Below are 15834 nucleotides of genomic sequence, written 5' to 3' on the forward strand. Positions count from 1 at the left end.
CTATTTCAATTCAATCCAATATTTTTACTAAATACACCACATAAAAAACTTAAAATACCCTTGAAATAAAAAAATCACAAAATACGTCATTATTTGGATATACAAGACTACTTTTTACAGTGATTAGTATATTAACATCATATAGATATCTATATCGATTCTTGTTTGTTCTTACGAATCATTATAGATTGTAATTGTTTTTTTTCAAATTCTTTAACCATAAAAAAGATAAACAACATGACGAATATTTATATATATATATATATATAAGAGAAGTGGATGAATTGATTGTTTGAAGAAGTTGAACATTTATTTGTTAAGAATGTATGAAGATGAAATTTAATGAAGGATAAAAAATCATAATTCTTTTTCATAAATTACCTTGTTTGAGACTCTAAAAATAGAAATGATATTTTTCGGTGAAAATTAAGAAATGAATTGATTGTTTGAATCTCCTACTTAATTTTCTATCAAAATATATACTAATTTAAATTTCCTTGTATATTTTCTTATTTTAATTGTTTCTAAGAATAAATTCTTAATTTTGATAATTTAATTTGTTTTTAATTATCTGAATTATTACATGCACCTATTTTGCTCATTCAACATACATGCAAAATGTTATTTAAATTATTGAATGATAAGGGTATGTATCAAGAGTTTATGGGTGTATTTAAAACTTCTCTCGAATTAATAAGATATTGGTGATGCAATCACGTCCAACAATGGAACTCGATAAATATGCTATGGAAGTTTCTATTCATACCTCTCAAAATGACATTTATATCTCCATATTTTTCTTAGATAGTTTTGACTTAGTCAATGCATATGAAATTATCAGAAAATAATTCTTAATTTATCTATTTTAAATTAAAAATGTAGATATTATCATTTATATTTATTGCTAGAAAATCTCAAAATCGGATATCAAATTGCATAAAATGATTTAATTGATTACCTTCTTTTTAGATAAACATCATAAGTAAAAAAATTAAATGTAGATGATTAACATCAAATTGAATGTAGATGATTAACATCAAATTGAATGTAGATGATTTAATGTATAAACTATTTAACTATCTAAAATTTCTCATAAACTTTGATTTGAGCCAAAGAATAAAACTAGAGATTAAAATATTTCATATACGTTGATATTAATTATTGGTGAGTTGCATATATGTGTGTGTGTGTGTGTGTGTGTGTGTGTGTAATATATATCAATAAATGGAAAAAAATAGTTTATCAATTTTATTATGAATTTAGAAAACGAGTGGAAGTGCATTAATTTGATAATTAAGATAGTTTGTATGATTATTATACATTTTTCGAGTTGTATATAATAAATAAATTTGAAATATAGTAGGAAATAAATTAATTGATTGTAGCCTGATTTGATGTATCAAATTTATTGATGGACATTTTAGAAAAATTATGGAGGTTTAAATAGAATTTTAGGTATATGTAAAAGTAAAATGGAGATCACTGAGTAAGGAGATCTAATTACCATTTTTTGAGGTACGAATATAATAAACTGTGCAATTTACAAATATCCCGAAGATCGAGTGCAAAATATGGATGTTCCCTGATAATTTGATTACTGGAGTTCCACGAATCAATTGATTGAAGGAGCCAAACTGCCAGGGTGCAATTCCCTTTTGTTTTTTTTTTTTTGCAAATGAAGCCATTCCAATTCCAATCCCAATTTTATTTGCTCACGTAGAAGTTTCTGGTGAAAGAACAATGGGATAAAATAAGAATTGTGTTAGAGAAGATGAGGAGATCTGTAGTGCCATCGATACAAAGAGAAGAGAGGTTTGTAGAAATCCCCGTGTCAAATTATGGTTGCATGATTATGAACCATGTCCCATGAAACCTTGAAAGGATGGAGTCCTTGCTCATAAGTCTAACAAGTCTATCACAGTATGTTTCACCTCCCCATTTCATCGTTGTATATCTAAGAATAATGCTCAAAGCTCAGGCACCAAACCCAGGCAAGAAGATGAATATGAACGCAGAACCCAAAATGTATTTTCCATTAAACATGCATATAACTGAGTTTTCATTGATTCATTAGAAAGTAGGTGTCATAATATTATTTGATGGGAGGACTACATCATAATCCCTCGGGAGGCCTTAAAATTTTCTACAAAAGTACAACGCATGGATTCACAGTCACTCGCTTCGTTTGTGAAAGACAACTAACGTAGAGGTAGCAGTTAAACACTTGAACCAACTTATCTTAGCCAATCACACAGCAACAGCTGTCCTCTAATAGATTCAAATTCTAGAGCCCACGAAATCCTTGACCTCCGAGATGATCTGGTTCGATTCCGGCAACTCCGGGAACATATAGAACGCGTGAACCATAGTCGGATACTCAACGAGCTTCGCCTCCTTGCCTGACTTCCTCAGCCACTCACAGTACCTCATCTGCCAGTCCCGCAGCGGATCAAACCCTCCAACAAACACCACTGTACTCGGGTACTCCACACCCGATATATCCACCGCGTTCGGCCCGACCACATTCGCCGCCTCATGGTCCCGGGTCGACCCGGCCGGTAAAAACGCCTCCCAGGCCCAATCCGTCCTCTCCATCGACACCAGCGGCGCGCCCTCCAGTCGAATCTCCGACTCCGTTCTCTCCTCGCCGCCGAAGAACGGCTGGATCGAGATTAGCCCAACGAGCTTCACGAGCTGGAGCCGGTCGCGGCTGGCCCGCACCGCCACGTGGTGCGCGATGTTGCCGCCAGCGCTGTCTCCGGCGAGGAAGCAGCGGGAGAGGTCGGCGACGGCGGGGAGAGCGCCGGGGGTTGTGTCGAGGAATCGGAGGACGTCGAGGCCGTCGTCGTACTGGCATGGGTGGCGGTGCTCCGGCGAGAGGCGGTAGTTGACGGAGACTACGACGGCGGGGATGCGGCGGGCGAATTTGCGGCAGACGGCGTCGTAGGCGAAGGTGTCGGGGCTGAGGAAGCTGAATCCGCCGCCGTGGAAGAAAACGACGACGGGCAATGAAGAAGAAGACGACGTCGCAGAGGAAGGGACGAAGAGGCGGAACCAGAGGTTGCGGGAGGCGTCGACGGTGACGTCAGTGGTGGTGACGCCTTTGTAGGGAGCGGAGGGGGTGGGGGAGGAGCGGAAGTCGAAGAAGCTTATGAGACGGCGGTTGACGGAGCCGTTAGAACGGCGAGTGGCGTCCGTTAACTTTGACAGAATCGTTAACGAGATGCGGGTTTTCCATGGGAGCAAAGCCCATGAAGAAGCCGGGGTCTGGGTCGAATGAAACGACGTCGTCATGGGGCTTTTCTGAGTGAGGTGGGAAGAGAGTAGAAGAGTGAGTGTGGGATATATCGCAAAGGCCAAAGGGTTGCAAACCAGTGGGTTCGATTTGATGGGGATATAAAGAATGATGAGTCCCAGCAATTCAATGCAGTAGGTGTGTGTTAGGTTCAAGTTTACCATAGATGGTTATTAGTTGGGTTGAAATTGTTAGAAAGGTTAAAAATTAGGTGGCTGCTGCTGTTTGAAGCAATTTGCAGTTGCAGCCACAAGGGTGAAAGGTATATTTACTTTCTCAAGACTATAGTATATTTTCTTCTTCCTTTTACTAAGCATACTCAACAGTGGAAAACAAGAGTTATGTCAAGACAAAAAATTTTACTAGACGGAAAAAGAATTCGTCTCTGTAAGTGAAGCCTATTTGACAAAACAATTGACGAAAATACCCTAAGTGCAAAATTTAGAGACGGACAGTACAAAAAATCTTTAAATGATTAAACATCTTTATTATTAATGTTTAGTGGTTTAAGCGACTAGTGAAACTATAGGAAAGATTATTGTCTCACAATATTGTGATTTAAATAACACTTAAATAACTTAAATGGTGTTAGATTTAAACAATTTTCAATTAAATGCGGCTATTATCACCTAAAATGTCTTTTTTGTGGGGTGAAATCAAATATCCTCGTGCATTCGTGCTCTAAATATCCGAGAAAATGTACGGGTACTTTATCTACGTTGGACTCTGTTACCCAACTCTTAGGTCTCTTGGGACCATGCTGCTACTCCTAAGGACATTGGGAGTTAGGCGTGCTCATATCTATAATGAAGTTGCTGTTGCCAAACTCTTGACTATTCTGCTTCCCCTATCCCTGATCAATGTGTATGGCGTCCTTAGACAGTTAGGCATCTGGTGTTTTCACAGTTTCGCTGTTAGTGCTTCTTTGTTACAAATCAATTCTTTGTCTACAAGTACATTCTAAGGCTTTTTTTTTTTAAGGATCCATAAATTCAGTACTAATTATTTTCATGAATGCACCTCGTATTGTATCGTTGTAATTAGCACAAAGCAATCTGGTGCTCGTTTTCTTGTACACGCAAATCATCACCATTCCATGCCTAGAGTGATAAGATAGTATACTCATATATTACTTGCATAATTTAAGATATTCTACATTCAAAATTTGCAAATAGTATGGTATGAACTGTTCAACATAGCCTCCTCATAATAGAAACTGTTCAACTTAGAGTTCCTTTAACCTTCTGATAGCTTTCTTTATCTTTCTGGATAATCTTGGTTCTCGACTAATATTTAGATGATGAAGCTGCTTTGAGCTTGTACTTTGAAAAAGAAAGAAAAATAAAGAGTGTTGCTTTATAACATAAAAACTTTCAAAAAAAAGAAGTTTGTAACAGTTGAATCAGCTCTTAGCCGAGGTTCCTCACATAACTTAACACAGCCTTATAATGTTCATTTAAGTGGCCATGTTTAGATTGCCTGATCACGCCTATCATCCACTGATGACAGCCAAGAGTTAGAAGACTACAAACTTAGAGGTACTTGCATTTTAAGATATACATATTAAGAAAAATCTCATTAAAGAAGAAATTTACTATAACATTTCAAATTCAATGCCGTTAGTTCAATGTTCTCACTGCAATCGTCAATAGGTGCGTCAGTCATAAGTCATAACTGGTAGCAATAAACGGAGCTGCCGCAGATTTTCCAAAGTTTGTTCCACCATGGTACTGCAGCACAAATACCAGTTTAGCTCATAGGAAGGTACCACATAAATATAAGAAGATTCAAGAGTAAGGACTAAGAAGTCTAGCTAGACCCAAAATTTACTTTGCCACACAGATTGCTTCATTTGATTACCAAAATATTGTACAAGTATTGAAGGACTAGGCTATACTTTCAGAATAGAACAAAACGTAAATGACGTTTTGGAGCTGAGATTTTTAGTGACAAGTACCGGGTTAAACAAATTAACTCACCAAGTAATAAATTCTGAAGGAGCCTCCGTTTTGAATAAATCAAGCAACTCTAAATGCCAAATCTTCAACAGGCTGCTTATAAATTGGACGGTCTAAAGTAATAATTTATGAAGGAGCCTCCGTTATATTTGACCCGAGCAACTCCAAATACCAAATCTTCAACAGGTCGCTAATAAAATGGACGGCCACATTCTGTAAACCTTTAAGGTCACTGAAGTTTGTAAATATCCAATGCAGGGTTTTGAGAGCAAAATATATATGTAAAACTCTCCGGCCAGTCCTAGCCTCAGTCCAAAGTGAAGGTTTGCATGGTTTGTTTGGGGATCGCAATAGAAACAATTGCAGTTGCTTATCTGTGAACAAGAAAATGTAAATGTTTAATATATCTTTCCTTTACAGCAAAATATAAACAAATAAATAAAAACTTTAACTACTTCCACATATAATCTTCCATTTTGTAATTTAAGCAACTGGTAGGGGATAAAATTAGTAGAGTTACCATTCATGGTGTGTATAAAACTCCAAACAGATGGTGCAACAGATAAAGATGGTGTATTAATATGTCATTAAGTGTGGGTGCATATTGGTGTTGACACAAATTTTATGGGTATGTATGTTAGTATGCTCACCAGTGGATCTGGGGCATCCATTTGCACATGACCCATGGAACACCAGTACCAATTCCAACAGCCATCTCTGCTGCCCCAGCAACCTTTACCCATGCATTAACATGAACTGCTACTTTAACATCCTATGCTTGAGTTCTCTTTCCAGCTATTTTCATGATCCAAAAAGAGTTTAATCAGATGTTTCCGGAATTCCCACATTCTGTGTTCTGTGATCTTTCCTTCAAGCTGAAGACCTTTAGAGATTTGATTCATGTAGTACATTACAAATATGCCACAATCCAACCTACAAATTAAAGAAAGATGTTAATAGATGTTATATATCAGCTTTATCTATTTCCAAAATCTTATCACGGGTGCTTACGACTTGAAGTTCTGCTGCGGACATATATCGTCATTCTCTAATTTAAAGTCGATATATTGATTGATCATCCAGGTTAACGTTCTTATTTCGTCTTCATGGAGAGGCACTTCTGTCCAGTCTTCCTTGTTGCCCCTCCTCTTCTCTTTTGTTCCTCTCAACAGTGCTTCTTCAGCTCCTTTTTGGGTTAAAAGCAACCATTGTTGTATCAGTTTGTGCTGTGATTCAAACAATACACCATTAGTACATTACACATTAATCTACATGCACATTTACTTCTATTAAAACAATGAATGCAATGTCTTCTCACCATTTTCTTGGCAGTCTCATAGCATGGATCAAAATGCAGTTTTGATCTCTTCCTGAAGGGGTTGTAATGTATCCACCTCTTCTCATTTTTATGTAGAACAAGAAGACTGAAGTGGAACTTTGCCACGACTGGAAAAAATACATAATCACTTTTTGCCAAACTCCTCAGTATCGGATCTAAGACTAATGAATTAAATCCCCCTTCATTAAGAATTTCATCTTGCACTTGATCTTTCTTTTCTTTCTTCTGTGCATCTTCCAATCGCACATAATTCTGTAAACAGTGAATTTGTTGAGCATTATATTGTGTCAACTTTTTGGCTCTCATTTTCTGCAAGTGTTGCACTTACCCAGCACAGAGTTGATATGTAAGTTGATGTTTTGACCCTATTTTGGTCTTGCTGTTGTTTCAGTAGCTCCATGAATGCATCAATCACCTGGGATGAGGGTGTTGAAATACAAGCAGTCATATATTTTTCAATCAACAAAAGCAATATAGTTCTTGGAAATAGAAAAGTAATTCGTACCCCGCTTGAAATTGCAGTATCTTGTATAATTTTTTTGACATCTTCCCGATAGACACTCGAATTTTTCCCATTCCAGAATATATCCCTATTGACATTGGAAATATAAAATGGTTACAGCAATTTTCTGTCCCAGTGCAGCAAGTATTCCACCTCAGATAACACGAAAAATCAATCAATAATATATAACTGAAACAAAAACACTTCAAATTTTTTAATCACTTACCTGGAGTTGGACATATTCCAGAATGCCTTCACCTTTTTTTGATATTCAACATCCATTAACTTGAATACCTCACACCTTTCAAAAAGGAAGTACTCTTTCCTTGGTCTCTTCACACTCGTAGTACTCTTCTGTTCTTCTGAAACCAAATCATCATCGATTTTTATCGGTTCATCTCTCCTGCCGGCAGAATCATGTGATTCCCGTGAAGGTATGACGTGAATTGGATCAGAGGCAGCATATTGCTTCTTTGCTTTTCTCTTTTTGAGCATTACATCAAGCACAAGATCGGGATCTGTAACTCTTACTCCAGTGTCTTTGGTAGGAGACCTTGTTTGATGCCCAATTTGAGTTCCCTCATTTTCATCCCTTTGACTCAAAGGAACTAGAGTGTAGAACCTTTGAGGATTTAACGGATCATGTTCCATCAACTCGATGTTATCAATCATTTCTACTCTAATTTCTTCTAAATTGTTTGCCACGTTTGATAATTTGCAGTTGGTTTGGATCTTTTTTCTTTCCTCTATTTGTTTTTGCAATTGTTGGTTGGATGCTCTTCCTTTTCCCTTCTTGTACTTCTTTAGCTGGCATATTACATTAGGCACAATAACAGTTTCAGTGACATTCAGTCAAATCTCAAATGCTTGTAGTATATGAAAGTAGCAAGTAATATGAACCGACTAAAGATCCTATTTTCATGTTGAGTCTAATTGTACATACAAATCTGATTTAGTGATTCAAAGGTAAAGGATGAGTCCAATTGACAAACCAAAATTGTACATAAAAATCTGATTTAGTGATTCTATAATTTCTTATTACCTCATCTTGTTCTTCTTCTTTCCCTTTCACGTTTCCTTGCTCTTGATTTTCATTTCCATATTTTGTTTCTACTTCAACCCCACTTTGGTGTCTGAACAAACACTGCACAATTTTATGAGCCAAAGAATTAGATACTAGTATCCACCAGAATATAACAATACATAAAGTTTTATGTCTCTACAATTAACAGACACCGTTGATGTTCATTTTTTTACCTCTATTTCGGAAATGGTTGTCTGTTGCAATTTGTTATTCAGCTCTGGAAGGCTCCATTTGATTAGGGATGGTTTGTGCACCTCACTTACCTCCCTCCCAGTGATTGGTTTAATGATATTTGTTTGCTCACAAAACCAAAACTGTAAATGTACGAAAACAAAGTAGAAATGTCATAATGACAACCCAAGAAAAAGTCCAAATGATAATGATCGTATAAAACTGTATGGCACTTACTAGGATGAGAGGCACACATCCCTCAACTTCAAATTTGCTCTGGTATTTCAAGGAGTTGTTTAGGAATTTTTCCACTGCTTCTGCCCAAGAATATCTTGAAAGTTGGCCAAACTCATCACAATATTTCACTAGATGGAGTCCGATACTTGATCGGGCAAACAGAAATGTCCCGAACAAATCCATTAGTGTGAGACGAACAACATCTTCTATATCAGTTTGGTCTTTCTCATTAACTAATTTTACTAGCAGCCCTTGAAGCATTGTGTGAGTAATCTTTTTTGTTCCCTTGAAATGTCTCGCAGCAAAACCGGGCCGGTTTGATTTCTTCATTGTAAACTCTACTGGTTTGCCCTGCTCTGGCAGTCCAAGGATTTGAACGATATGTTCCTTAGTGATGGATGCAGCCCTCGTACCAAAGTGAAAGCTCATGGTCTCTGGGTTGAAGGCTCGGAGCATATAAAGTACAGCAGCCCGATAATCCTTGGCTTCTGATCTTAAAACAGCGTTGTAGCGAAATGCTTCCAATAAGGGCCAAAATGGAGTTCCCTTAAGCAAATCCAAGTGACAGTCCTTGAGCAGTTTCATTGTTTTCGACATTAGCGACATGTTGCAACGAATTTGAAAATAGTCTTTGCGCACTCTCTGTTTGGGTTTCATTTTCTGATCTGCATAATAATATATATATGAAAGGAATCAGAACACAGTATCACAATATCACTGACAGTTGTAGTTTTGTTGGCTCTGCTATTACTTCTAACACAACCCAAATTGATATAAGGTACTGATATTCATATGTAAAAGGGTTGAATCTTGTTCCAAAGTGTAGATGAACTACTCCATAAAACCCAATGCCCAAATTAACAACCAGCAATACGGAACCAAACCCTGTAAATCTGTAATTCAACGTTGCCCTAATCAATACATGCGTGCTATCTGTGTTAATATAAATTGAGCAGATCAGTCTCATCTGCATAACAATCTCCACTGAACAACTTAACCATAAACAAATGTTACAGTTTTAAAATCGATTTACAGAGAGAAATACTACTGCAAAGGAATTACTCAGAAGAACTTATCGTCTAATCCGTATGACATAATCACTTTTAAATTACGAAGCATTCCTTGAAATTTGAGGAATTTCAAAGCAAACATGTATGAGGAAGGAACATGTAATCAGAACCAAAGGGAGAGACACAATGTACCTTTGGGTTTGGAGACAGCAGACACTTCCGTAGGGGTTGGAGAGCACCCAGAATTTTCTGTCGGCGGAAAGGGAACTAAGGTTTTGTCGACTCTAGTTTGGGTGTTGAGATATTTGTCCCGGTAAAAACGGGCTGCATTTTCACATTCATTCGGTATAAACGGTTTAAATTAAAAGAAATTATATAAAAAAATATAAATTGATTTCAATAATTAAGATAGGGTATTTACGTTTGTTGTTCAGGGTTGGTTGCCTGGTTGGTGTGTGTGTTTATGGCTTTTGGTTCAGTGGGTTTAATAGTGTCAGTTGTATCTCTTGTGTCAGTTGTGTATGGTTTTATCCATATAAGTACGATTCACATGTGCTAGCTCTTACATTTTTGTTTCCAACTCCTTTTTTCGTTCGGGTAAATTTTTTTTTTCTCTTTGGGGCATGAAGCTGTTCAGGAGAGTCAATACAAATCATATAATCGAAAAAGAGATTCCATAGTGATGCGATCAAAGAGCAAATGAGAAACCCCTGTGACATTGAAATTGCTGTTCTGTTTTCATTTGCAAAGGAGCAGCTAGGCGCCCATCATCCGTTCGATGAAATGCCAAGGAGGAACTCTGCAGAAGATTTGACGAGAGTCAAATGGACCGAGCCTCATATCTTGTTTAATTGCTTGAGTTCAAGTCCAGAATGGGTTTAAATTCGAAGACGGCACAATAGCCAATGGGCATCCTCGTTCAAGAAGGATTCTGCTGGCAATTGGGATTTCTGAATACAAGCTAAGTGACTACTTCAATTTTTGCTCCATCATTCTTTTTAACTTGTAATTAGTAATTGACTTCCATCTCTTCTTGTTGGTGACTTGGGTTGTCCATATTGCTATCCCTGGGAGGCCTTTTTTTTTGTTTGATTGAAAGATATTTGACTGCTTGTATTTCAACTCACTCATCCCAGGTGATTGATGCATTCATGGAGCTACTGAAAGAACAGCAAGACCTAAATAGGGTCAAAACATCAACTTACATATCAACTCTGTGCTGGGTGCCTGTGTAAGTGCAGAACTTGCAGAAAATGAGAGCTAAATGTTGACACAATATAATGCTCAACAAATTCACTGTTTACAGAATTATGTGCGATTGGAAGATGCACAGAAGAAAGAAAAGAAAGATCAAGTGCAAGATGAAATTCTTAATGAAGGGGGATTTAATTCATTAGTCTTAGATCCGATACTGAGGAGTTTGGCAAAAAGTGATTATGTATTTTTTCCAGTCGTGGCAAAGTTCCACTTCAGTCCTCTTGTTCGACATAAAAATGAGAAGAGGTGGATACATTACAACCCCTTCAGGAAGAGATCAAAACTGCATTTTGATCCATGCTATGAGACTGCCAAGAAAATGGTGAGAAGACATTGCATTCATTGTTTTAATAGAAGTAAATGTGCATGTAGATTAATGTGTAATGTACTAATGGTGTATTGTTTGAAGCACAGCACAAAATTGATACAACAATGGTTGCTTTTAACCCAAAAAGGAGCTGAAGAAGCACTATTGAGAGGAACAGAAGAGAAGAGGAGGGGCAACAAGGAAGACTGGACAGAAGTGCCTCTTCATGAAGACGAAATAAGAATGTTAACCTGGATGATCAATCAAAATATCGACTTTAAATTAGAGAATGGCGATATATGTCCGCGGAAGAACTTCAAGTCGTAAGCACCTGTGATAAGATTTTGGAAACAGATCAAGCTTATATATAACATCTACTAACATATTGCTATAATTTGTTCTTCAGCTTGAAGGAAAGATCACAGAACACAGAATAAGGGAATTCCGGAAATATCTGATTAAACTCTTTTTGGATCATGAAAATAGCTGGAAAGAGAACTCAAGCATAGGATGTTAAGGTAGCAGTTCGTGTTAGTGCAAGGGGTAAAGGTTGCTGGGGCTGCAGAGATGGCTGTTGGAACTGGTACTGGTGTTCCATGGGTCATGTGCAAGCAAATGGATGCCAGAGGCCCAGACCCACTGGTGAGCATTTGAACATACTTACATGCCCATTAAATTTGTGTCAACACCAATATGCATCCACACTTAATGACATTAAATCACCATCTTTATCTGTTTCACTATCTGTTAGGAGTTTTATACACACCATGAATGGTAACTCTGTTATCCCTACCAGTTGCTTAAATTAAAAATTGAAAGATTGGCAGATGTGGAAGTAGTTTTTTTTTTTTTTTTTTTTTTTTTGCTGAAATGGGATGACAGATTAAACATTTGCATTTTCTTGTTCACAGATAAACACCTGGTTTCTGTTGCGATCTTCAACCAAACCATGCAAACCCTCACTTTGGACTGAGGCTTGGACTGGCGGGAGAGTTTTACATATATCTTTTGCTCTCAAAACCCTGCATTGGATATTTACAAACTTCAGTGACCTTAAAGGTCTACAGAATTTGGCCGTCCATTTTATTAGCGACCTGTTGAAGATTTGGTATTTGGAGTTGCTCGGGTCAAATAAAACGGAGGCTCCTTCATAAATTATTACTTTAGACTGTTCAATTTATAGCGTCCTGTTGAAGATTTGGCATTTAGAGTTGCTCGATTTATTCAAAACGGAGGCTCCTTCAGAATTTATTACTTGGTGAGTTATTTTGTTTAACCCAGTACTTGTCACTGAAAATCTAAGCTCCATTACGTCATTTATGTGTTGTTCTATTCTAAATTATAGCCTTGTACAATAATGTGTGGCAAAGTTTAGGGTCTAGCTAGACTTCTTACTCTTGAATCTTCTTATATTTATGTGGTAACTTACTATTTTATATACTGGTATTTGTTGATGCAGTACCATGGTGGAACAAATTTTGGAAAATCTGCGGCAGCCCCGTTTATTACTACCATGTATGACTTATGACTATGACGCACCCATTGACGATTACAGTGAGAACATTGAACTCGTAATGGCATTGAATTTGAAATGTTATATTTAATGAAAAATTTTCGTAATATGTATGCCTTAAAATGCAAGTACTTTTAAGTTTGTACTTTGTAGTCTTCTAACTCTTGGCTGCCATCAGTGGTATGATGGCTTGATCAGGCAACCTAAACATGGCCACTTAAAGGAACATTATAAGGCTGTGTGTGAGGAAGCTCTGCTAAACGCTGATTTAACTGTTACATCCTTATTATGTTATAAAGCAGCACGCTTTTTCTTTCTTTTTCAAAGTACAAGCTCAAAGCAGCTTCATCATCTAAATTTTAGTTGAGAACCAAGATTATCCAGAAAGATAAAGAAAGCTGATCTCACTATCTAATTAATCATTTATGCAAACTAGCTATACCAGTTCTATGCTTGAGTTCCCACATTCAGGCCCCTTCACCCTGCAATTCTACTTTAAGTTTTTGTTTTTCCGTTGAAATTTGGGAGAAACCTCAAGGCAATGGCATCATTTTCTGCAGCGAACTACAAAGATGCCTTGTTGGCACAATGGCACTTGGCATGGAATTCAATGACGGAAATAAGGGAATGTTATAGAACATGCACAAACGTTCGTACGCACCCATTGATGATAACATAATTCTATGTAATTATTATTATTATTATTTTAAATTAGGATCTTGAGTTTCGGGCAATGACATTATCAGTTAATTTAAAGAGGTTTCTGAATATCACAAAGATCAGTTTCAAATACACCTAGCTAGTCGGATTCATTGGTTTTACTCCGATGTCAACATCATATTAGCATATTAGTTTAAAGCTCGAGAAAATTAAAGAAAACCCCAATTTAGGAGATCCATTTTAAAATAAACTCACACCTTTAATTTACACCCAATTTATATTTTAAACCTTCCATATAAAATATATGTTTGTAATTAATATTTTTACCAAGTCTAATTTGCCCTTTAGCATCTATTTATTTGAATTTGAAATTGTTAACTAAACTTAAATCTTATTAACTATATTTCAATCAATTGCATCCATTAATTTATCTTAATTTGGTGACTTGAGCATATATATAGTCATTACAAAACTATTTCATTGGAAACAAAAGTTTGTAGTTTTTGATCTCATTAGTAGGTATATTCCTTCCAATATTGTAAAATTGAGAGAATTTGATATGAAGATGGAGAGATATACTTTGAATAAATGATGAGGCTGACTATGTATACGGTACTTTCCGTCATTTCTTCGAGTGATAGTTGAGGAAGAGTTTTGAATAATACAAGACAAGTCATGTATTCCACAAACATGTTTACACTTTGTGTTTCTTATCATAAGGTACATATCTTGTTATTAGATTACTTTGTCTAATATTTAGGTATACATCGTTATCTTTTAAACAAATCTCTATTATAGTTTACTAATAAATCATACAACTATGTGACTCTAAACTAATATACATTTTGACAAGATATTGAGAAAAACCCAAAGGATTAGAGTTACCTTTTGAATAGATAATGATAGGAGCACTTTATGCGACGTTCTTAACATGTTTTTACCTCAATTTATACTTTGCTTAGCCCTTATTATTGTACTATTGAGTCATTGAGTCGTAGTAAGAGTTTTGGGCGGTATTTGATGCATTTTTGTGCTTACATGAGTTAAAAACTCATAATTGGTCTAGAGTCCTAGTTTGACTAGGAATCCTTGTTAGGTTTCGAAACTAATTATCTCGTACTTATGATTTTATTTTCTTATTTTCAGATTGGATTGAAGAGATAATTTAAAAAAAAGATGGAGCCAAGTCATGCAACAATTAAATAGAAGATGATCATTAAAGGCATAAAACACGGCATGACTTAGGGAATAAAGCATGGCATGATTTAGGTAAATAAAACATGACATTATTATAGGAAGAAATAGGCAGGTTCAAACCCTCCCTCTTTCTTCTATATATACATGGCTTCACCTCTCAAATAACATCACTTCTCATTTGCATTCAAGAACCAAAACTCTACCAAAATACTACCTCAAACATCCTTCACAAAAATAGGAAGTCGTTCTCCCCATATACCAATTCCATCTCCACTGAAATCACCATTGAAGACACACCTCCAAGGTTCCTACAACGTGTGATTCTCGCAACTCTTCTTCATGAGTTTGTTCGTTTTTGATTTTTTACAATACTTTGTCTATAAAGATTGTAGTATGATGTTTGTGTGAGATTATTGTTTTGTATTAAGAATCGAAATTTTCAGATTGTTTTATTGGATTTTTGGATCTTTGTCGAATTGATGGTTTCCTATAATTATTGAGTTTGTATTTCTATTGTTATGTTCTAATCATCTTTCTCATACTTTTAGATAATTTTCAGATATGTGCATATGAATTTAGTGCTTGGATGTAGTCCCTAAGATTGTGTTTGAGTGCTAGATTCATCAACCATATTGACACAAATCGAATCATGCCCTAAGTAGGTTCGGTTTGTGTTGATTAAAAGTGGTAAAATTCTGGAAATTTGCATGTGAAACCATGGTCGGTGACGCCATACATGGAACATGTCTCCAACAAAGATTTAGTGCTTAAATGTAATCTTGTTTGATTTCTACTCTATGTGTTATTGAATTCGATTGCATGCAAATTTAGATTAGGCCCTAAGTCAATCTAAATGTTAATTGAAATCTTGTATGATTAGATGATCCCCTAAGACTCTAATTTTATTGGTGTCTAAAAAGTATGTAATTGGTCGAATTAGAATGCATGATAGGTTCGAACTTATAATTATGTGGTGTAATGGTAAATTTGGTTTAAGTTTGTTAAAGAGAAATCTATCATGTAAATAGTAATTTATGATTTATTTTCATTAGTAGTTAATAATCAATCTAAAACCCCTCATTATTTGTTAACACTAAAAGTTTAGAGTTCCCTTCAATTTCCCGGACTGAACGATCTCTGCTTATTTTATAATAACGATGATGTTTTACATTGTTTATTATAGACATTTTAATTAACGCTCTATCATATAACATACTTATATAGTAGAAATATGTGACTTTCCTAGTAAAAATAGATAACTTACTAATTTAATATAGTAAAATATAACATACCTAAAGCAACTT

The 15834-nt window shown here is 36.0% G+C and overlaps 1 protein-coding gene and 2 long non-coding RNA genes across 4 annotated transcripts; 1 reads left to right on the forward strand and 2 right to left on the reverse strand.

Moving 5' to 3' along the window:
• Positions 1-2266: 2266 nt before the first annotated feature.
• LOC126783888 (probable carboxylesterase 18) lies at positions 2267-3294 on the reverse strand. The gene has a single exon (XM_050509428.1). It carries the CDS (start codon positions 3292-3294, stop codon positions 2278-2280), a length of 1017 nt encoding a protein of 338 aa, XP_050365385.1. The 3' UTR covers positions 2267-2277.
• A 2650-nt stretch (positions 3295-5944) lies between these two features.
• Positions 5945-6832, reverse strand: LOC126783903 (uncharacterized). Its single transcript, XR_007670903.1, has 3 exons — positions 6572-6832; positions 6265-6479; positions 5945-6186 (listed from the first exon to the last, which is right to left on the reverse strand). It is a non-coding gene; the product is annotated as an uncharacterized LOC126783903 (long non-coding RNA).
• Positions 6833-10694: 3862 nt separating this feature from the next.
• Positions 10695-12980, forward strand: LOC126783902 (uncharacterized). 2 transcript variants are annotated; one of them, XR_007670902.1, is made up of 7 exons: positions 10695-10827; positions 10903-11175; positions 11268-11483; positions 11567-11802; positions 12072-12418; positions 12620-12714; positions 12852-12980. It is a non-coding gene; the product is annotated as an uncharacterized LOC126783902 (long non-coding RNA). The 2 variants fall into 2 exon arrangements; XR_007670901.1 differs by having other exon boundaries at positions 12620-12881.
• Positions 12981-15834: the final 2854 nt, after the last annotated feature.

Source organism: Argentina anserina, chromosome 2, assembly GCF_933775445.1.
Source record: "Argentina anserina chromosome 2, drPotAnse1.1, whole genome shotgun sequence".
Taxonomy (NCBI): domain Eukaryota; kingdom Viridiplantae; phylum Streptophyta; class Magnoliopsida; order Rosales; family Rosaceae; genus Argentina; species Argentina anserina.